Source organism: Rousettus aegyptiacus, unplaced genomic scaffold, assembly GCF_014176215.1.
Source record: "Rousettus aegyptiacus isolate mRouAeg1 unplaced genomic scaffold, mRouAeg1.p scaffold_m13_p_5, whole genome shotgun sequence".
NCBI lineage: Eukaryota > Metazoa > Chordata > Mammalia > Chiroptera > Pteropodidae > Rousettus > Rousettus aegyptiacus.
Window position 1 is genome coordinate 79,668,643 of NW_023416308.1, and position 24,666 is coordinate 79,693,308.

Below are 24,666 nucleotides of genomic sequence, written 5' to 3' on the forward strand. Positions count from 1 at the left end.
GCTCATTCTTGTTTTTGAGGTAGGCTTATAATGACATGAACTTTCCTCTTGTGACCCCTTTTGCCATGTCCCAAAACTTTTGATGTGTTGTACTATCATTATCATTGGTTCCTATATATCTCTTGATCTCTCTTTTTATTTCTTCTCTGACCCATTTCTTCTTCAGTAGTATCTTATTTAAACTCCATGTATTTGTGGTTCTTCCTGATTTCTTTCTGCAGTCGATCCCTAGTTTCAAAGCATTATGATCAGAGAATATGGTTGGTATGATTTCAACTCTCTTATGTTTGTTGAGGCTATCTCTGTGTCGCAGCATGTGGTCCACTCCTGAGAATGTATAAGCAGCTGTTTTGGGATGAAGACTCTGTGTGTGTCAATTATGTCCAGTTGGTCTAAGGTGCCATTTAAGGATGTTATTTTCTTATTGCTTTTCCGTTTAGATGATCTGTCCATATCCAACAGTGGGGTATTTAGGTCCCCAATTACAATAGTGTTTTGGTCTGTTTCTCCATTTAGTTCTGTTAGGAATTACTTTACATATTTAGGGGCTCCCTGATTAGAAGCATACATATTAATATATGTTATGGCCTCTTGATGCATGATTCCCTTTATCATTATGAAGTATCCCTCAGTATCTTTCTTTACCTTTTTAATTTTGCAGTCTACTTCACCTGATATTAGTACCATTATTCCCACTTTTCTCTGAATGCCATTTGCTCGATACATCATTTTCCACCCTTTCACTTTGAGTCTATATTTCTTTGCAGCTGTAATGTGTCTCCTGGAGGCAGTGTATGGTTGGGCTTTGTTTTTTGATCCATTCTGCAACTCTATGCCTTTTTATTGGTGGGTTCAGTCTATTAACATTTAGGGTGATTATTGAAATATGAGATCTTCTTATAGCCATTTTATCTTTTGCTTTCTGGTAGCTCGGTGTTTCCATTGCTTCCTTGTGGTTGTGTTTCTTTTTTCTTTATTATGGTTGGCTTTTGTGGATTTTGCATCTGGTCCTTCTTTTTTATGTTATGTACTTCAGTTCCGAATCATTAGTATGTGGTTACCATTACAAATATGCAAAGGATTATATATATATATATATATATATATATATATATATATATATATATATACTGTCATCCATTTTCTTCTGTGTGTGCCTTATCTCTATTCCCCTTTGCGAATTTGGATCTTTAAGTCCTCTTTTTTCAGTCATTGTTGTCTCAGTTTATCCTTATGTATGCTAAACATTCATTACTATCTTGCTATAGAAATTCTCTTTTTATTATTTAAGTTTATAATGCCCCGTCTTAGTAGGGTTGCACTCCTCTGCTTCTTTTTGACTGATAGCTACCTTACTCCTAATTATGGGTTTGTTTGTTTGTTTTTTGTCATTTTGTTTTAGCTGACCCTTTTCAGGAACAGTATTTCCTGTTGTGCAGGATTTGTAGTGGAGAATTCACTTAATTTTTGTATGTCTGGAAAGGTTTTAATATCTCTTTCATATCTAAAGGAGAACTTAGGTGTATATATTATTCTTGGCTGGTAATTCCATTCATTTAATATTTTGAATATATCATTCCACTCCTTTCTGGCTTGTAAGGTATGTGCTGAAAAGTCCGACAATAACCTAATGGGTTTTCCTTTATAAGTTACCATTATTTTTTCTTTCTGGCTGCCCTGAGAATTCTGTCTTTGTCATTGATTTATGATAATTTAATTCAATGTGTCTTGGTAAAGGCCTTGTTGAGTTGAGATAATTGGGAGTTCTGTTGACTTCCTGAATTCTGAGCTGCAGCTCATTCCATAGATTTGGGAAATTCTCCTCCACTGCTTGCCTGAAAATGCTTTCCAGTGCCTGCTCCTTTTCTTCACCTTTGATAATGCCCATTATTCTTATGTTTCCTTTCCTGATGGCATTAGCAAGTTTTTGTGTTTCCCTTTTATTATTTTTTATTCTTCAGTTTCTTTCTTCTTTCTTCTGATTCATTTCTATTTGATATCACTGATTCTTTCCTCCATTTGGTCGACTCTATTTTCTAAGCTTGCTATTTCATTTTCAGCTCTTGTAGTGTGTTTTTTATCTCCAGAAGATCTATTCTATTCTTTTTGAGGGTTTCAACCTCCTTACTCTGCTTATCTAGCAGTTTTTGCAATTTCTGAAATTGTTGATATGACTCATTTCGGAACTCACTGAGTTTTCTCAGAAGTAGCATTCTGAAGTCTCTGTCACTTAAGTTGCATATTTCTATGTCTGTAAGCTTATATTCTGGATATTTTTTCTCTTTCTTTCTGAGATGCCTTGTCACCTTGGTTGTTCATGTTGTTTAATGGACTATTTCTCTGCCCGGGCATTAATGAAAGCATATTCTTCTGTTATTCCAGGTTTATTATATAAAGGTCTTTCTTTAGTCTGCTTCCTAGAGGCATTTTTATTTTGGTTTCCAGTAGGTGGTGTCTTAGCCTCTTAGATCTCTGCTTTATATAAAGCCTAAATGATGCCTTTTTATTTTCTTGTCGATATTTAATCACACTCACTACCCTCTGTCTCAGTTCCTGTCAGTGTTAGCAACAGTTTTGGTAGTGTTTGCTCAAATTCCCCCGAAGGATCCCTGGTAATGGTCTCAGAGGATTTGGGGGGAGGGGCACTGTGGGTTCAGAGTTGGTGGCTGTAGCTCATCCTCGGTTTTGCAACCATGACTGGTAAAAATCAACTATTGTTTCTCTGTTGTCCCACCTCTCTGCTTTATGTTCTAATTAAAGGGCTCTGCTGCTGGCTGTGTGGAATTCACAACTCACAACAGGCAGGGCTGTTCAGGGAAGTCTCTGCACTTTCTTACCTCTCCCTCCTCCTACAGGGAGCTCCGGCAGCTGAGAGAGGCAGCTTCGTTATTTCTCCCAGTACACCTCTCAACACCCAGAGTTCTGACCTGTGGTAACTCTTATGTGCAGATCCCATGTTTAGACATGCTGTTGTGCAGTTGGGGTGTTTTTTGTTCAGTTTTCGATATTCAGCTTATTATTGTTTCAAAGGGAGAGATCTGTGGATGTCTCTCACTCCGTCATGTTTCTCCAAACCTTCTCCTTTTTTATTCTTGATTTTATTTGAGTCTTCTTTTTTCCTTCCTAGTTTTGTTGAAGATTTTTCAACTTTTTAAAATCTTTAAAAAAAAAATAAAAGGTCTTAGTTTTGTTGATCTTTTCTGGTCTCCATTTCTTTCATTTCTGTCTTTCATTTATTTCCTTTCTTCTGTTAACACTGAGCTTATTTTTTTCCCTCCTATGCCCTTGAGGTACAAAAATAGGTTGTTTTATTTGAAGGCTTCCTTTTTTCTGAATATATATGCCATTGCCATAAACTTTCTTTTAAGAACTGCTTTGCAGCATTCCTTATCCTCCATCGTGTTGTGCTGCCATTTCATTCATTTTGAGTCTTTTCAATATTGTCTTTTATTTCCTTTTCTTATTTTATTCTACACTTTGGACATCAAGTACAATATCGGAAAGAAATGGGAACAGTTGTCATCTTTGCCTTATTTTCCTTCTCAAGGAGAAAGATTTTAATATTTCACCATTATCTAAGATGTTAGCTGTAGGTTTTCTTGTGCATACCTTTTATCAAATTAAGGACAATTTCCTTCTAAGTTTACTGTGTACTTTTTTTTATCATGAATGAATGTTTAATTAAAACTTTTAATGTGTTGAAATAATTTTATAATTTTTTTATTCTTTGAGTCTTTTGTGGTAGTTTGTTTTATTGTATTTCTTTTATTAAATTTATGGGGACAACATTGGTTATTAAAATTATGTATGTTTCAAATATGCAGTTCAGTAATACATCATTTGTATATTGCATTGTGTGTTTACCACCTAAAGTCAAATATCCTTGAAACATCATATATTTAAGCCCTTTTACCTTTGTCTACCTCCCTCCCTACCCTCTTGTATTCACTAAACTCTTGTCTGTGTCTCTTAGTGTTTGTTTGCTTTCCTTGTTCATTTGTTGCTTTCAATTTTACAGCCTACATATGAGTGTAATCATATATTTTAAATTTATAATCTTTTGTATTCTCAACCAACTTTGAATCATAGAATAAATCCCACTCAGTCATATTATTATGATACGACCACCAGCACGCACACATATACACGCATGCTCATGTAGATTTTTAGGTAACTGATTCAATTTCTTAATGGGTGTATTACTGCAATGACTACATTTCTTCTTAGAGCACTTTTAGTGTTTTTAATATATATCTATTTCATCTACATTTTCAAATTTATTTGGATAAATATGTTTTTAACATCTTCATATTATCTATTTTAGTAACTGTTTCATTTTCATTTGAGAAATAAAAACTGTACTTTAAAGTTGTTGGATGTTGTTTTCTGTATACACCAATTAGATTAAGTTCCTTATTGTGTGCAGATCTTCTTTAACCATTTTGATTTTTCTAACTCCTTGTTGTGTTACTGAGAAGATGTGTTACAACATCAAGCTATGATTGCACTGTGAATTTGTTGATTTTCTTTTCTAGTTTTATCAGTTTATTTTGTGTATATCTATAATAATACTAAGCACATGCAAATATAGGTATTTCTATTTTACTGTTGAATTGCTACTATAATCATTATGAAGTGTTACATTTTATTACTCTTAATATATACTGTGTTAAAACCTATTTTGTTATAGTCATGTAAGCTTTTTCATGTATATTATAAATATATATATTTTTTAAAAATTCATGTAGTTTTTATTGCAGATATTTTATCTTTCATTTCATTTTCTTTCAATTGGATTTCTTAGTCAGCATACATTAATGAAATTAATGACAGATTTTTTTTCAAGTTTATCATTTTCCCATTGTTTTAAGTTAGTTCCATCTGTTTTTTCCCTTGTTTTTCTTACAAAAAAAAATTGTATATATTCTGTGCATACTTCTAACATAGAACTTGTAATACAATTTTCAAATTTCATCTTTGGAATTTCATCTCCCTTTTTACTCATGGTCTACTTGAGGGTTTGTGACCAGTTTTATTCAAAATTACATTCAAATTGACAAATCAATGCTGATCCATAGAAGAATCACATCTCCACTTACCTTGTATATATTCTCCACTAATGACAGGCAGAAAACTATCTTTGATAGTGTCACATTACAAAAGGAGACAGACTTCAGCTGTCTCCTTTCCAACACTATCAGTCCACACACACACACACACATACACACACATGCACGCATGCACGTGCATATACACAGGAGTAGGTACTCTACATTTTGGAGGTTTTAGATTCCCTAATAGAGAAAGAGTTCAGATTACAAATACCAAAGAAAGCTTGCTACATTTAAGCTAAAATATGTGTAACACTCTCAGAGACAAAGACTCAAGAATTTATTTTTTCCATTCATTTATGACTACACTCCAGAGTCTGAATTTCCGTTATGTAGAGGATATTTTTCTACCTTCTTTTTTTAATATTGATCTCTTTATTAGGGTAAGTGGCTGCAGGGTAAGTCCAGTTTTATTCCTGGTGCCACGCGATGTTCAGGAGAGGTTAGCAAAACATGAGGACTGTATTTAAACTCCTTTCCCTTTATAAGAATTGAGATATAATTGATATTTAATTGAGATATAACATTGTATAAGTTCAAGGTATGCAACATATTAACTTGATACATTTATATGTTATAGTATGATTATCACCATAACTTTAGCTATCATTCCTATCATATCACATAATTATCTTTTTTGATCAGAACATTTTAAATTTAGTCCCTTAGAATTTTGAAGTATCTGACAGTCTGACTGATGAAAATAATTATTTAAACTTCTTTCCAAATAGAAACAAATGAAGATTAGAATATTCTTTTCTGTTTTACCCAGAATCTTGAAAAAGGGATAAGAGAATCACTAGTTGGAGGTCAGTAATTGTCTCTCACATGCACAACAGCTTATGTGTCCATGCCTAACGACACCCACTTTCATCCTTCTTCATTCCTTTTGCTGGACATCCCAGGGATAGAAGGTGTGCACATCTGGATTGGATTCCCTTTTTTCTTTCTGTATCTTGTTGCACTCCTGGGGAATGCTGCTGTCCTGTTTGTGATCCAGACTTAGCATATTCTCCATGAGCCCGTGTACTACTTCCTGGCCATGTTGTATTCCATCTACCTGGGCTTGTCCACTGCCACCATCCCCAAAATGCTGGGCATCTTCTGGTTTGGCCTCAGGAATATATCTTTCGAGAGCTGTCTTTCCCAGATGTTCTTCATTCACTTCTTCACTGCTATGGAGAGCATCGTGTTGGTCGTGGCCATGGCCTTTGACTGCTACATTGCCATTTGTAAACCCCGTGATCCTCACCAGCAAAATCATCAGGATCATTGCTGGCGTCGCTATTCTGCGAGCCTGTGCATGGTGGCCCCACTGGTGTTTCTTCTCCTGAGGCTGCCCTTCTGTGGGCATCATATCATCCCTCATACCTACTGTGAGCACATGAACATTGCCTGCCTGGCTTGTGCCAACATCAAAGTGAATATTATATTTGGCCTTGACAGTATTTCTCTCGTATTATTGGATATGCTTCTTATTATTCTCTCCTATTTCAGGATCCTCTATGCAGTCTTTCTCCTACCCTCCTGGGAAGCCCAGTTCAAAGCTCTCAACACATTTGGCTGTCACATTGGTGTTATTTTAACCTTTCTAATACCTGTCTTTTTCTCTCCTCTTACACAATGTTTTGGCCACACATTCCCCAATATATCTAAATTTTCTTAGATTCTTCTTTCGGAGATGATTATGGAGTAAACCTGGTAGTACTATAACATGCCACAGGTCATGGTTTTCCTGAGTATAGATAAAAAAAAAAGACTGAGGGACATAGACAGCCAATTTTTTAAAGTTAATTTTTAATTATAGTTGACACATATTGTTACCCTGTATTTTATTTAATTTTTATCACAAAATAATGGGATATATAGTATAGTGTCCCAGAAGATATATTGAAAGTCTAAGCCCCAGGTACCTCTAAAGGCAACTTTATTTAGAAATTGTGTCTTTGTGGATGTCATCAAGGTGAGAGCTACCTGTTAACAAAAAGACTGAAGAACTTCATTTTAACCACACCCTGATTACATATCCCAAGGTTCCAGTTTAAAATGTATATGTGAGAGGATGATGATCAGACTCTGTTATTGGTGAGTTCTAGGCTTGATTTTTGTCTCTTAGTGCCCGAAATTGCCAGATTTTTGCTCCATTATTTACTCATTTCTTCAAGATTAGCAAAAGTCCTCAGAGCAGAAGTAGCATTAAAGCCCAGATTTATCTCAGTTTTTACCTTCTTCTAGTTTTGACTTTTCATTCTTAACTCTTCGGTTCTTTTAAAAGTATATTTCTATTTTATTAATTTAAGCAGCTTTTTTAGTGACATTTAACCTGGGCAAATGTTTTAGTATTGCCATGTATTTTTATACATTACATATGCAAATTGAATAATGTATAATATACACGTTATGCATATAATTTTATGTCACATACGTGTATTTCTATATGTTCCTTTGTAGGCAATGTATCACCTCTCTGGCTCTGTCTTTGGAGTTTTAGAATATTAGCAAATATGTATACATTTTTAAAAATTATTCTGCTTATGATTAATTAAACTTCTTGAGTCTAAATATAATTCAGCCACTATCTCTTTGAATATTGCTCCTCCCCATTATTTTCTATATTGTTTTGTATAAATCCAGTCTGGTATATATTAGGCCTACTCATTCAATTCTCTTTGTCTTTTCGCCTCTATTTCACATTCGGATCTCTTTCAAATTGAACTGCTTTCAGATTAAACTCTTCAACTTTAGCTCCATTTTACCAATTCTCAATTCAGCTTTGCCAGTCTTTTGAAATATGTTATTCTTTCATCAGTCACTAAACTTTTTATGTTTTTCTGAAGTAATTGTATTTTTTTCCAAATATACTTGATTTTCTGATAGGTTATTGCTCCTTTCTCATATTTTTGGATTCATCTTTTGTTTCTTTAACCATTTTAAACACAGTTGTTATAACATGTCTAATAATTTTGTTATTTAACATTCTTATATATACTTCTGCTGCTTCTGCTCATCTTTTGTCATTTTGGACTGTGAGATTATAATCAATAAAACTATTTCTGTAAGATCCCTTAAGTTTACCCTAAGGATACTTTATATTAATTTCTCCACTTGGGATATCCCAGGCCACATGGTAGAAATTCCAAATCAAACTTACCTAAGTGAAATTTGTTTTATTTTCTCTAAAATCTAGTTCAAGACAAAATGTGTGTGTATGTACATTTGTGCATATGCATGCATGTGTGTGTTTGTGTGTGTGCACACTTTGTTCTTTACTTCACAGAAGTTATAACCTTTCAAATATTCAAATATGGGGATGTGTGTTTCTAAATTCTTTTTCCTCCTTTTGTGGGTATCCAGGTTCTTGAATTCTCTATTTGCATGATCATTTTAAAATGCAAACTTTTTGTTGTAGAAACTGATAACTATTCCTATTACAGCCATAGTTCGATATTATTTTCGTCTCTCATTCCTTTTGACCACCAGCAAATTTTCTTACTTTCTTTTAAACATATGAATTTGAAATGACCTTTATTAGATTTTACTTTGTTATTAACATCAAAAGGATTTTTCATATTATGTTCTGCCATGAAATGGAAGTCAGAACTGCTTTTTACAGGGAGGACAAGATTCATTTACCCACACAGTGGTTTGGAATAAACTTTCAGTGTGAAGCATAAGAAAATATCCCTAAATAACAAATGGTTGTACTCTAAAACCCTGTTAACTCTGTTCACTTAATTATTCTCTCTCTCTCTCTCTCTCTGAATCCAGCTGGACAGGTACTTAACCTGGTTACCTGTATTTTATCTATCTGATACACATATTGAGATGTATCTAAAACAATCAATTGATCCTGAAGGTATGAGCTAATGGTGACCCACTTTAAAGAAAGAGATTCTGAAAAGATAAAGTTCTGGTGTCACCGTCTAGAGCAGAATAACTTACTAGAGCTTCTTTTTAAAGGAACAGAAAGAAAGAGAGAATGAAAGAGGAAGAGCATAGGTGGGATAGAAAAAAAAGTAGTGGTAAAAAAAAAGGAAAAAAGGAAAGGGGTGAAAAAGAAGGGTGGGAGAGAAAAAAAGATAGATAAGGAAGTAAAAATAAAGAAATTAAGTAATTGTACTTAATGATATTATGTACATAATAGAATCGAAAAATCAAACTGAAATAATTGCTCTTATCATTGTTTGCGAGGCAATTAAACTGAAATATAGAGAGTTTAAATTATCTTCCCAATTCATACAGCTGGCAATAGCACAGCCACGATATGAAACCTGACTTCTAAACTTAAAATTCAAGTCTCTTTATGCTAAAAATGAATGTCAGTAGGCTCTTTGTCAAGAGCATTTAGTGTGTTGATCAATTTGTCATTCTGTGGAGACTAGGAAGAATGAGACATAGTGATCATTACAACATTTTTATTATTTTAGTGAAATATGCAATCCATTTGGTTAAGATAAAAAGATGATGGTGTGAAAAGAAAATGAAGTTATGATATTAAGCAAAGCCATACTTATCCCACACTAGAGAAAGGAAATGTTATAATCTCAGAAACAAGTTCTTGCTGACATGTTAATTGGCTGGATAAATGTAGTGTACAGAGTTACTCAGACTTAGGTCAGCAGCATTCGTTGGTGGAAGTCAAAGAGACTGTTCTCACTTCAGCTGTGAGCAGACAGAACACCTGGACTCATAAATATCTCTCTTTTGGCTCAGTCTACAGACAAATAATATTTACTTGTACAGGAGTAAGCAAATATAAGTCTAAGGAAACTCTCAGCCCTTTTATTGAACAGAATACAGTTCTTAATTTTATTATAAACATTCAAGTAAATGCAATAAATTCAGTGAGTCTGTCGAGAAAATCTACTAAAGTTTGTTCTTCCCTAGAATATCACTCATCCATTCCCCTCTCCAAACCATGTCCTAACAACAGTATCTCCTGACAGTTCACAAATTCTACATACACTCAAAAGCTTAGACAATATGTATTGTTTAGTTGAATCAATACTGGGCTCTGATGACATCACAGCAGAACGTCAAGGCAAGTTTCAGAAATATGTTTGGACAGTCTTAAGCTAGGGACTGGTTCTGGGGAGGGATTCAAATCCGTGCACCCCATCCATTCAATTTCTACTTCTGAGATGCAGGTTACCAATGCTCCACACAGTGGACCTCTCTTTTTTCTACCATAGATGATGGGGCAGGGTCCTGGAAAAGATGGAAAGGATATAAAAGGGCCTCTCTGCCTCACTTTTATGAGTCTAAAATAAAACCTATGAGGTAATAAGGTATCTAGAGGAAGCAAATGAAAAGCAGACCAGGCTCAAGGGCTGACTGTGTGTCAGAAAGATCAGGAAAGCCACAAAATCTTCTATAGTTATCCTTTCACTTCTTACCCTTCCCATTCCCCAACTTAGATTTCCGTTGACAATCAATGTATATAAGTGACAGAGACAAGGCTAAGTTTAGCAAACAGAGTTCTTCTTCCCCCTAGACATACAGAAAAATTTAAAATTTCCAAGCTCACCGGAAATTATATGGGTTATAAGACTAAATCTGGCCAAGGAAATGGCATTCACCTTTTCCAGGCATGTAATCTTAACAACCTCCTTCACATCTCTACAGTTTCTTTCTTTCCCCACTTTTGGCCAATTGCAGATGATCTGCTGGAAGACATAAAGCCTTAGAAAATAGTGGAACCACACAGCAGAGGACTCTAGATCCCTAAATGATTGCATGGAGGAGAGATTCCTCCTTCCATTTACATTGGAGTGAATACTTCAAAAAAATAAAATTGTATTGTGTTAAACTACCAACAAATTGGAATTTTTTGTTTCAATGGCTGGTAAGTTATCCTGACAAAGGCTGAAAACAGTGAGAAAGTTGACATCTAATGCTATAAAGATCTCATAACAAGAAAAGCTGACATGCCTACTAAATGGTAGCTCTAGGAGAAATGCTTGGAACAATTCAAAATAATCATGTGTATTTGCAATTATTGATTCCATTTGAAAAGTTATTGTAAGAAATAGATGAGCTTAGCAAAAAGTTGGCTGATTTTCAGGCATAAATTCAATGACAATAGACAAAATTCACAAGAATGGAGTTGAAGAATTGTCCTATTGCTTGAGAGGTCAAAGATTAAGAGAATGATTTAGAATGCTTTTGAGTAACAAAGCTTCATAGAAACCAACCCTGAGAAGAGACTAGATTTTATGTTTAGCTATCCTACTCAAATCTGACAGCCTTGGAAAAAAAACCATTAAGTAGAAAAGAAGTGGCATGGGGCAAAAGAAAGTACAATTAAAAAAGAAAAAATTTTGATCATGCCTAAGAAAACTCTTTGGGTGTGTGATGTGTTTTGTGTAGTTCTCAGCCTATGGATAGTGATGTTATTGGCTAGAAATGCCTGGAGGCACTCACCTGGACAGAAAGTCCACAGACATTTCTTCCAATTAGAGCCACTATTGAGGCTACACTAGCCCTTGTAGTTCTTATAATGGTTAGAAAATGCACCTCAGCAAAAATTATCAGGAAACTTAGAAAAACTAAGATTTATTACTTACAAGTCTTGAGTGTATGGAGTATGCCTGGGGCCACACAGCAAAGTCAGGAGGAGAGGGAGAGAGAGAGAGAGAGAGAGAGAGAGAGAGAGAGAGAGAGAGAGGACAAACTTAAGGTTCTGCCTTTATCGAAGTCAAGAGTGAGGTGCCAAGGGTTTTATGGGTTCATTCTTTATTGGTGGATTTAAAACATAGGAACAAGAATTAAGCAAGAAGAGGAAAGCATGGTCTTTCAAAAGGTCAGTCAACTAAGTTAACCAAAGCTTTCTAAAATGACGAACTTAATAAGTAGTGTAGACTGGCTCTTTATCTAGTAGTATAGTTGGCAATATATTTATTTGAGATAGATAGATGTCTTTTGTCTTTAAAGTGATGCCTCAATAATCAAAACATGAATTTGGCTTTTAAAGAAGGTTTTTGATTAAGAATTAAGACAATTATTGATCCTAATATTATCAACAGGAAGCAGACATCAAATGCAGTATCTGCAAAAGAAGTCATGTGCTCCAAAGCCTCATTCACTTAATGTCAGTTTGGAGACTTAAGAAGGTACAACCTCCAAAAGGCAGAACAAGGAGACATAGAAAACAATGGCCAGAACAATTTCTCCCAGAGAACATCATCTGTGTGTAGTCAGAGAGCTTACTGAACTGACAGAAAGTGAAAATGTTGCCATGCCTGCCCCCAAAGTATTTTAGTATTACCATTGACAAATTACTCCTAAATGAATTCATACTTCACTTCTACCTGGGAATCTTTATGGCTGGTCCCCAGTTTCTGCTCCACCATTCAATATGTGGTGGGAGGAGGAAATGACTGCCCCAAGAGGAATCACATCTGAAACTTGATGGAGAAGGCCATATACTCCTGGAGATCTTGGACTTTGTGCTACATTCAGGAAATAGATGAAAATTTGGGTAGTCCGATTTGAGAAGCAGTTACATGTATTTTACATGCAACAATCTCTCAGATCATTTGTCTTAAGAAATTAATATTCAGTGACCCAGTTTCTCTTATAGGCATCTGGATCTGTGTGCTGTGTGAGGAGTCTGGTCAGTGGAATGATAGAGAAAATGATGTGAATCTCTCCCAGATTGAGCCCCTAAAACTTCCTACACATTCTCTCCCTTTGTTTATACAAGAGCTAGATTCAAAAGTACCACTGGAGATTCCCAAAGTGCATACTGAGAGGCTCTCAAATTCTATTTTATATGTGGAAAACGTAGTTTTATTCACTTAGGACTATTTAGGTCTTTGCTTTGAGCAATGGTCACCATAGACTCCCTTTATCCTCCAGATATTTAATTCCAGGTGACTTGTTGCTCTTTCTTGCCACTGGGTCTTGATTAAAATCTGCTCTCTTCCTGAGCAGTGTACAATGGTTTCAGACATCCTTTCAAAAGGCTCTGTGTTTATTACACATTACTCATGCAAATGGAACTAACCTGCAAACCAGCTAATGAGGTGAGTGACTATTGGTAAACCACTCCCTTCATCTTTCCCATGTTCTTACTACACCCTTCTTCCATTAAAACTTAATCATCGTCAGTCTATATCAGCAAAGTGATTCCACATAGTTTCTTAGTTGGACTGACAAAACATCTGTACTCCATCAATTCTTTTCTCTCAGTTTTGAGATGTAATCGATATATAGTACTATATAAGTTTAAAGTATACAGCATAATGACTTGACTTACGCTTATTGTAAAATAATTACCACAATTAGTTAATATCTAACATCTCATACAAATACAAACATTTTTTTTATTTTTCCTTGTGATAAGAACTTTCAGAATTTACTGAACTTTCAAATATATCATACAGCAATGTCAACTGTAGTCATGACATTTTATATTACATTCCCAGGACTTATTTATCTTATAACTGGACATTTGTGCCTTTCATACCCAACCAATTCAAAATGCCTTTAGTTTACGATCATTCATTCTATCCACTCAAGACAAGGTTCAAAGATTTCTACTAAGCTCATTTTTTAATGCTATGGGAACTTTATAGCAGACTTGTGTTTGCCCTTTAAGATCTAGCTCTTTGGGTAATGCTGCTCCCCCATTGCCTTTACCTGGGTGTGACATTACCCCAAAACTTATCTTAGTACCACCATGTTTAGTTTCTTGAACCACCTACACTGGGCTTGACAGTTGTGTGAGAAACTATGGTCCTCTTACCCTCCCTCGTCAGAACCAGAGCTGAGGTCTAACCTCAAGTATATGGCTTGTCCATTCCTTATATTTAGGGCTCTAATACTATGGAACTAGAGAGCCATCATAGACACTATCTGTTAACTCTTTACTTAGGCACTCTGGTATCATAAGTAAGGGAATGTTTACTGAGCCTCACAATGTGCCAAAATTGTGCTAGTCACTATGAAGAATGACAATGGGGGTGTTGGTCCCTACATTCTTTACAAATCTCTACTACAAGTTGGTAGTTTCTTTTCCTGAGTATACTCAGTTTGAGCCAAGCTTCTCATAATCATGTTGGCTATTTATGTTAATCTAGAGAAGCCTGGTTCATGAATTAAGTTCTTAATTTTGATCAGCTAAAAAGACTCCTTTTTGAGTCCCTTCTGGGCTTGCGCCCTGGGTAAAGGCATAGCTAAAGTAGAGAAAGCACTCCTAGAGAGACCAAAAGAGTGGACCAAATGTTTGAAAATATCACTAGACCATATGTATCATATTTCTATGAATTATATCCTTTCTGCTAGATTTTTTTAAAACTCATTTTATAATCACTCACAGAAAGCTCTTATGAAAATTAAAGATTATCATGCACAGAGTATTATTTTACAAGTGCTCAAAACATTTGAGCTTTTTATTTCATTATTATTGCTGTCATTATTAGTAATACATAAAGATGACAAGATTATTAGTATCGGTTTAGGTAATCAGTGTTGAAGTTGGCAATTCTGTCCTCTGAAGGACAGTAGGAAAATGGTGGTGAATTAAACTCTTCTAGAAGCCAAGAGATGGAGAGAAGCCCTATTAGAAAATTCACTTAAAAAAAAAATCACAAATACTGAGTTACAGCTGTGGCTCTGGCTTGAAAAATGAGAGCCAAGCCTGAGGGTATTAAGAGCCTCTTTTTGTAGGCAAATGTGTGTCGTTTTAATGGTTTTGGAGACTCTGCCCCTGAGGCTCACACCAGCAATGAGTTGTAGTTGCCCTATCTAATTTCCAGTGTAGGGCAGTCAATCTCTGTTCATGCTGCCAGCTTAATACCAAGTACTTTCATGGCTATGAGAGCTGCCCCTATCATGTCTCTTCACCTGCCTGCACCAGAAGACTAGATTCTGTTTTCAGTTCCCTAGGAGGCATTGTGCACTTCAGGCTGTTGTTACAGCTGCCCCCCCGCCCCGTTGTCATAGGTTTCAGACTCAGAACCAAGAGGAACTGTGCAGTTATTAACTCTTATCTCTCAACCCAAACCCTCCCAGTCAAACTCTGCTTTGTGATGCTGGCCTTCAGACTCTGGGACTCTTCTTTGTCAGCTGGCTCTCTTTTAGTTGGCACCCACAGAGAGCAACAGAGAAAGACTCGAAAGTTAAAGTGGGAGAAGGGACACTTGCTTCTTCCTCTGTTTCTGTTTCTGTCTCTGTCTGTTTCTCTCTCATCAGTATTTCTTAGCAATGACTCATCATGCTGGCAGTGGAGTTGATTCTTGTCTCCAGGAATGGTTGATTGGTTGGTTGGTTGGTTGGTTGGTTGACTGGTTAGTTGAATGAGTTTTGGGTTTGGTTTGGGTTTGGGTTCAAATTTTAGAGCTTCCAGGATCAAATCAGGGTCACTGAACTCCTTCAGTGGTATCAACAGCAGCAGAATAGAGTCCCGTCCTCAGAGATCTAAGAGCCAGCTCAAAGGGCACCTCCTCTGAGCTCCCACAACACTAGTACCAATTAGAGTCAGAATCCATCCTCAGAGTTATCAGACCCAGTTAAAGGGCCCATCCCCAACGGTCTTTGTTCTAATGACCCAATCTTTGTTTAGTTGTAAGATTCTTTCTTCTGGTACCGACTCTGTGTTACTTCATCCTCTTTTGTGGTTTCAAGACTCCAATATCCACTTACCAACTGCTTACATTAAATTTTCTAAAAATAATGGGTGCAATGTCTTTTCTCCTGACTTGACCCACTATTATTCAGTAACCTGACACTATGCCATGTTTCCAACCTTTAACTAGAGCTCTCGGGCAGTCAACAGATCAAATGGGGCTTGATTTTCAGTTCATTGCATGTGTAGCTCAAACATATAGGGATGTAGCCAACTCACTGTTCTGGTCAGTTTCTCTGTTTCCTACTCCATTGGCATGCCCTTTTTCCACCTGTATGCTCATATTCAAGGCTCCTTGAAGGTAATGAGATTATGTAGGATAGAATAGAAACATGGCATTGCTTTATATTATTATGAATACTCTTTTCCTACAGCCCTGCAGATGCTTGTTGGGCAGGACTCTGCCTTCTCTGAGAACACTCTGGCTCTCAAGGAAGTAGATACAAGCAGAGTATACCTATAAATAACCAAAAGGACAAAACTAAAGCCAAAGAAGAGTATGGTGGAAGCCTGATCTCCACTTTCAATTGTACAGAAGGGCCATTCTGCAGAAAGAGACTAGATTCCATATCCTAGATTTCAATCTCTATCGCTTTTCAGATATGTGATCTTTGGCAGTTACCTTTTTTAAAAGTATCGTTTTTTTTTTTACTATGTAAAACAGAAGCAATGATATTTTCAGTAATGTTGTGAAGATTAAATTACTTAAATACAATTGCCTGGCTCAAAGCTGTTACTCAAGAAATACGAGTTTCTCACACTTGCCTACCTCCACCTAAACTAGGAAAGGAGAACAAAGAAAGGTATCTGTATCAGTTATGAAGTGAGCCTCAGTGTGTACTTATTTCAAATACTCATAAGCATTTCTCTAACTCATTGCCTAGGTAAAGTCACTGAGAAGGAAGGGAAAATGAGTTAGAAATCTTTTCTTCATATTCACATGCCTCTATACAGCAATTCCTGAATTCCTTGTTTTATCTCTTTGGTCTGAACCCCATATAAAATAGAGTTCAAGACAGGAGGTATGAGGTGATGAAGGACATAGAGTAGGGTCAGGACGTCCATGGGGATCCTCTTCTTGGACATATTTGTCGACACCGCCACCGGTGAGATGGTGCAGAAGAAAAGAATGAGAATGTAGTGGGAACTACATGTTCTCAGGACCTTAACTGCAACCCCCTCGGCCTTGAATTTAAAAACAACTCTTAGAATAAATGTGTAGGAAAGAAATATAAGGATTAAATCTGAGCCCAGTAAGGTTCAACCAGCTACAAACTGTTAAGGGTAAAATTTCTCAGGAAAACTTGGACACAGGTTAGCACAGACGCAATTTTCAGTGACACTTTTTCTGCAATAACAGAGCTGGGCAGTGAGAATAGAAATGGATGCAGTGAGAAGGGAAATTTTGTGTAATAATAAAGACACTAATCCTGGCCACAAATTAATCAGTGATGATGAATAGATATAGTAGTGAGTGACAGATGGCCACATAGCGATCATAGGCCATGACCATGAATGTGCAGAACTCCATGGGGAGGAAACTGTTCATGATGAACATCTGGAGGAAGTAGACGAAGAAGCTGATGGCTCTGAGGTCAAACTAGAAGATGGCCAGGACCTTGGGGATGACGATGAGGCAGAGCATAATGTCCAGCAGAGAGAGGAAGCAGGTAGCACATGGGCTCATGCAGAGAGTCCTCAGACAAATGGTGACCAGGAGGGTGGCATTCCCATGGCCAGGAAGAAAAAGAGGCTGAGGGGCAGAGACAGCCAGTGCTGCTACCTCTGGTAGTTAGGAAGGCATATGAGGAAGAATTCAGAGAAGGCTTCTCTTGACTATTTGTAAGAGCAGATATAAAAGATAATTTTTTTAATGGACTTCAAAAATAGCCCTCTCACTTACTCTTTAGGAAGCTGATTACATATAAGAGATTCTTCCCAAATAAGGCAAACTGCAGACAATTTTTTCAAGGTAGAGCGGTGAAACTGAACAAATAATGCTTTTGTCTTTGAAAAAAAATGAATCTGTAAAAACTAGATTTGAAAAAAGGATAATAGGGAGTAACCTCACAATATTAAAAATGCGCAACAAATTAGGTCTTTGTAGTACCAGTGTAAGAAAAGCAAAATGTTAGTAGTATAAAGGAGATCTGCCAAAACCCACCTAGTTTTTACAATAATCTACTATATAATTTAGAATGCATCAAACCTATGACAGATAAAAAGTTTCTTTAATAGATATTTTTGAGATAATGGAGATAATTGTTGGCAATTGGGGAAAGGGAAACCTGTAATTCAGTCCTCACCTCCTAAATTGAGATGGATAATTTTGTTGTATCATTTCCTCATGCTTATAGTATACTAGAAGAAAATAGAATGTAAAATTGTTTAAATCAGTCCTTTGCTAAAATTCCAGTCTAATTTGGATATGACTATTCATTTTCCAAAGTGCGTACCTGACCATCTCAGTGTTCCTGGAATAAACTTACAACAATGGGAAAGATTATTTTTACTTTAAATTTATAGTTACCAAATTTAAGTGGGCCCTCAGTATTGCCTGTCTATCCTACAGAGTTTTCCTGATCAACCGTCCCCTTTTGCCAAGACACTTTTCAAATCTTCTTCATTCTTTTTCAATCCTTGAACTCTTCTTCTCTTGGAAGGTGACATCAACTACTATCTCACAAAGAAAAGGTGCCCAGTGAAAATTTCAACTTCCCCAAAATAAAGCTTACAAATCTACTTGCATTCTCCCATTCTTTCCTTGATTCCTCCCATTGCAATGACAAAATTTCAAACTTTCCACTTCTACATTGAATCCTTTGCGGACTCTGTCTTACAGTGCTCCTGCAAGTAGGAAGTTGGAATATAAAGGATGGAGTGATTTGCAACTGAGGTAAGAACTTGTCTAGAATCCAGAAGGTGGGGATCTGGTATATAAGCCTGACACACATACATCAGTGAAAATGTAGAAAAAGAGACTAAAAAGCAACCTCCTTGTTTATAAGAACTCCAATGCTTGAGTGCTTTCTGAGTGACTTAAACTATTCAAGTTCTTTATATGTTTTTTTTTCTTCTCAATGAAGACTAGAATAAACCTGAGAAAAGTCTGGAAGAGGTTTAGATCTCAGGCAAAAAATATGTTCAACAGAGAAATCATTCGAGATTCAAATTTTTACCCTGTAGTATCTCCCACTAATTTTAGACAATTTAGTTAGCTAATAAAATATTTTATTTAATTTCCTTTTTGTCTCATCTGATCCACCTGCAGATATTGCCTGAAAGCTACCTTACATTAGAAAATGGGCAGAAACTTATTCTTCCGGTGTCCTTTTATAAATCTTTTTGGGATTGGTGTAATTGTAGTCATCTGCTGCCTCAGTGGAGCTTCCTGTGCCTTTATACTGCACAGGAAAATTGGGCCCACCCATAATAGATACAATGAGGAGAACAAAGAGATGACAACTCCATGGGCAAATAGGGCAGGAGCCTTTTCTGCCGGGAACTTGGTAGCACAGCTCTCTATTCACTTGTGCTGAGAGTTAATACACCTGGAAAACAATAGTACTGTGCAAAGGAAGCCCCGGCACAGACTGATAGTCAAAACTGAAATTTCAAAAGAGATGCTACAATCAAGCCAATAAAGAGTGAAAAGACTGCTTTGTAGTCCCCACGGCTCCCATCCTTATTTTGTTTCTTCGTGAGTTCCTAACTGGTGACCTTTAAGTGTGTCCCTGAATTCGTCGACTTGTTACTTTTGTTTTCTACTCATAAACATAGCTTTTTCTCACCAATCCAATACTCAGCCTTGAAAGTTTCACTCTGAACAATACAGCCCAATTCAGAGAAGTTTTTAAATTTCCTCTGATTATGAAATAAAAAATGGACATGCTAACATTCAAATTATATGATATCGTTTATCATTGAAAGCCCAGCAACATCTCACCCATCAGAAAGAACTAGTATAAACAATCTGTTGAATATTTTTCATCTATGTTTTTCTATATGTCTACCAAGACTATATATATGTATGTATGTAAATGATATTATCCCATATCAATTTAATGTATATACATTTGCCTGTTATAAACTATTATATCTAAGCCTTTAAACTAGGCACACTATTTTACATGAGTTTTTAGGATGTTTTATTATCTGATAAGGTATGACTCGAATCTTTTTAAAAACTCTCTTCCATTTAGTGAAAGTTTCACCTTTCCTATATGCTTTAGAATAACTGTAACAAACATTCCTCATGTTAGAATTTTTCTTGAAATTACATCAAATTTATTAATTAATTTGGGGAGAACTGACATTCTTACAATGTTCATGTGTCCTTTTCATGTACATGGTTTATCTCTACATTTAACAGGATCTACACTTAAATGCTTTAAGCATAATTTTAAAATAGTATCCTTAAAGGCTTTGTGTTTGTAACGATGCCAATTTCTATATGTTAATGTTTTTCTTACCGTAAATGGTATGTTAATTCTAACATTTTAGATGATTTTTGCTGATATAAAGAAAACTATTGATTTAAGTTCCTCTTATAAAGGAACATCTTACTGAACAAATAACTATTTCAAAAATCTGTTTATTATTTTTAATGATTAGATCATATGAAAATGATAGTTTAACCATTTTTAATCTGATCTTTAAAACTCTTCTTTCTTCATTGACTTACTGTGCTGGAGAGGACTCTTTTGTGTTAAATAGTTACAATAGCTAGTGTTCCTCTTGGTTCATTGCCCTTGGCAAAAGAGCTGCCTCCTCCAAAGTTATGCTTCCCATCTGGGGCAACTCCCATCTAGAGACTAGTTGATAAGAGAGGAAAAAGCGCCTTGCCCCCTGTGCCTCAATTTAGACAACTCTGAAAAGGACCATCCTAGAGTTCCTTCTGTAATTATATGAGTTCTTGTTTTGGGTTTTGTTTCCTCAAATGTTTTTGAATAGTTTCACATATGCATGCACCGATCAATACTGTGCTGAATACTTAATGAGACCCCTTTGTAGATCTTTAGAATTCTCTTTTTATGCAGTACTCACTTGTTCAATACTCTACCCTCTGAATTCTAGCTGCCTTGGCCTACCTCCCACCTCCCCCAGGATTTCCATGCCCTTGTCCTCAACACAGGGAGACTGTCAGACTACACCTGCGTTTCCCCTCCTTTTGACATGGCCTGGAATCCCTTTCCAATAAGCTGCAAAGATTTCTTTCCAGTAAACAGGATTTACCTCATTTGTTTCTTATCGCTCAGGAATCATTGTCCTCTATTGCCTCATATTCTGATGTCCAGTGTTTTCAGAACCATTGTTTCACAAATTTTGTCCAGTATTTTGTTGTTGTTTCTAGTGAGAGGATAAATCTGGTCTGCTAAATAAGCTTAAGTCCTTTCTGAGTATGTAAAATCATGCTGGACAAGCAGATGAAAACACTATCCAATTTCTGACCCACCCTGGACTTGGGGTTGGACTTGTAACTGAAGAAGTCCCCCACCCTCCCCACAGTCAGGAGAGATCTATTTTACAGCTTAAACCTGAGTGTCTTGGAAGGACTATGTACCACAAAAAAAGAGAATATACTTCTGAGGGAATCTGAGGTCAGAGTGATTCGAGGATTCCAAAATATATCTAAGATATTTGAAGAAAATAGATTTTAGGACTGGGGGAAGGCCAGTGATATACAGAAATGGAAGTGAGATGTTACCAGTTCTGGACTTCAAGGTGAAGAAAGTTACTTAGATTTATTTTTAAGTGAGGAGTCTGTCAAACTTCTCTCCCTTGTGTGTGGAAACATTAGGATGTGTACTCAGAATATGAGTGTCTCCGGGAAGACCATGTGACAGTGCGTATTTTTCACAGGGGAAAACAAGGATAGCTGCATGACCAGGCCTCCAGGTTAACTATGGTTGGCTCTGGACAATCCAATCTCTGTCTTCACCCATAAGAGGAGAACCTTATGCCAGAATTTATCGAATAATCAAAGACTAGAGAAGGCAAAACCCACAGAAGTGTCAGCATGAAAATATATTTCTCTTCACACATCCAAATGACAGTCAAGTTCCACTCACTCTTTAAAGAAATTCCTTTAAAATACTCCCTAATCACCTTTTTGTGATTAGAGGAATTGCAATTAATGGAATTAAACAGTTCCCAGCTCTCCACCTTTCACCAAGTTTTTGTTATGCTCTAATGCATAAAACATAAATCCTTTTATCCAATATTTACAATTTACCAGAGACATTTTGAAAAAAGAGAAGATCATATTTGTTACAAACAAGGGATTAGTACTCTTACATTTCAAATGCCTTTAAGAATTTTGGAATCTACTGTTGCAGGCAGGAAAAGCAGCTACTGAAGTAATACTCTTGAACACATTTGTACCTTTCCACAATGCCAGGTTTATTGAGTGGAACCTCAGATAAACGGATCAGGTATGCATGTAAGTTAACACACAACACACAGAAAGGGGAGGTACAGAGTCTTCCACTAGAGAGCAAAGGGATGAAAGCCCTTAACATCTCCAAAGCCAGCTCTGTTGACTGGCAGCATGGAGAATTGTACGTCAGTTCCAAGCCAGTGGTTATGACGGCTCAGAAAGTCAGTCTTCAGCTCTAGTGCAAGTGTCCTTGATGCTATCAGGTTATCGTCTGTCTCAGGTGTTCAGCTTATACGGACCTTACAAGGTAAGATCCTTATGATTCGATTCCTGCAAATGGGAGCTGACATCTGTGGTTTTGGGAGGTCCGGTTACAGCCTAAGTGTATTCCTCTTATGTGCAAGTTGACATCGCTGTAATGGTTCCCATGAAATCCATTTTGAAAATTCCAAAAAGTCCTCATTTCTTTATGCTCTATACATCTATTCACCAGAATCAGTGTCTAAGGACCTCTTAATAGAGCAGCCCTTGCTTTCACCCTATGAAATTCTGCAAATAAAAATTATGTCTAAACTTTGAGTTAGGTTATTGGATGAGCCTAAGGCCCAAATTTCCCACTACCTGTGAACAACAACAACAAAAAGGGCTATGTAATAAACCTGACAAATTTATGGGGCTCCATGGCAGGTCTTCTCATTTCCCACCTCCACTTCCACTTGGGTCCTTGGAGTTCTAGTCTTTCCATAAAGACTTTGAATGTGTCTGTCTTCTGCTGGACACAGACCATACTAGTATGAATACTATCTTTTGTAACCAAAACTTAAATAGTCATAATCAGAAAAGATGGTGATCTCTCTGAATTCTGTGTCTCTGCTTAATTCTTCTCAACTCCGAAGCAGGGGCTAGGGTGGAGCGGATTCTAGAAAGAAGATGTCTATTGTCAGCAACAGGTTCACAAAAATGACACAGAGATCATGGCCTGAAGAGCAGAGCTAGAGCTTCAATTGTACCAGAGGAAGGAGTCTTATGTCATAGAAAGTCTCTGCAGTCTGTTACACCTGTACTTGAATTGATACCAGATGGAATCTTTGTCAATATTTCTCCATTAATTTTTATTTTCTAATGTATAAAGTGGAATAACAATCCCTGCCCTGCAGAATTGTTATGAAGGTCAGATGACTTAAATTTTTAAATGTCTAGACACAAAGTTAGGTACCTAAGAATGTTAGTTACCTAAACTAGGCAAATGAACATTGATCAGGTACTAAAAAATCCACAGTAATCCCTGATACGGAAGGGACAAAAAGTAGGCAGGAAATATTCACTATCTAAGCAAATTCTGAAATAAGACAGAGGAAGTAGGAATAGATGTTTCTATAGAGAGCCCTTCTGTGTATTTAAAGCCTCCTCTGTAGCAACTTCTGAAACCCCTGCTTTAACTCTTTGGTTCGAAACCCATAAAAATAGGATTCAAGACAGGAGGTATGAGGTGATAAAGGACATTGAGCAGGATCAGGATGTCCATGGGGACCCTCTTTCTGGACACATTTGTTAACACTGCAACCAGCAGGAAGGTGCTGAAGAAGAGAATGAGAATGAAGTGGGAGCCACATGTGCTCAAGGCTTGACTGCAGCCCCCTCAGTCTTGAATCAAAGCACAGCTTAGAATGAAGGCATAGGAAAGTAAGATAAGGATGAAATCCAAGCCCAGTAAGGTACAACCAGCCACAAACTGATAGATTCTGTTAAGAGTGATGTTGTCGCTGGAGAGCCTAGACACAGACAGGTTGACACAGATGCAGTTCTCAATGACATTTTTTCCACAATAATGAAGCTGAGCAGAGAGAACGGGGACTGGTGAGAGCAGCAAAGCATTCTGAACCATGATGAAAACATTAGCTTTGGCCACAAATTGGTTAGTGATGATGGATGGGTATCGTAGTGGGTGACAGATGGCCACATAGCGGTCATAGGCCATGACCGCGAAAGTGCAGGACTCCATGGCAAGAAAGCAATTCATGATGAACATCTGGAGGAAGCAGGCAGAGAAGCTGATGGCCCTGAGGTCAAACCAGAAGATTGCCAGGACCTTGGGGATGATGGCGAGGCAGAGCACCAGGTCCAGCAGAGAGAGGAGGCTGAGCAAGTAGTACATGGGCTCATGCAGAGAGGCCTCCAGCCAGATGATGATCAGGAGGATGATGTTGGACCCCACGGCCAGAAGGAAGAGGAGGCTGAGGGGCAGGGACAGCCAGTGCTGCCAACTCTGATAGTTAGGGAAGCAGATGAGGAAGAATTCAGAGACTGGAGCAGTGGAGTAGTTGGTGGGTAATGTCATGAGATAAATCCTAAAACGAGGATATTTCACCTGGGTTTATGTATGATAAGACACAAATTAGGTCAATAGAAAATGAAGTTGACAAAATAATTGCTAACACTTACTCATCCAGAAAACTGATGAGATATAGAAAGCAATTCCAAATGAAGGCCAAGTTCAGTGAAGACTAATATGAGTCAGGGGAAGACTACTAGATTACTTTAAAGTT

At 36.9% G+C, this 24,666-nt stretch overlaps 1 protein-coding gene and 2 pseudogenes across 1 annotated transcript; 1 reads left to right on the forward strand and 2 right to left on the reverse strand.

Moving 5' to 3' along the window:
• Positions 1–5,540: 5,540 nt before the first annotated feature.
• LOC107504354 lies at positions 5,541–6,807 on the forward strand (annotated as a pseudogene).
• A 9,870-nt stretch (positions 6,808–16,677) lies between these two features.
• On the reverse strand, positions 16,678–20,548 carry LOC107504353 (annotated as a pseudogene).
• Positions 20,549–23,517: 2,969 nt separating this feature from the next.
• LOC107504352 (olfactory receptor 56A1-like) lies at positions 23,518–24,458 on the reverse strand. The gene is given in 2 exon segments (XM_036221304.1): positions 23,518–23,582; positions 23,585–24,458. Coding segments are annotated over 2 exon segments (939 nt in total).
• Between the last annotated feature and the right edge of the window lie 208 nt (positions 24,459–24,666).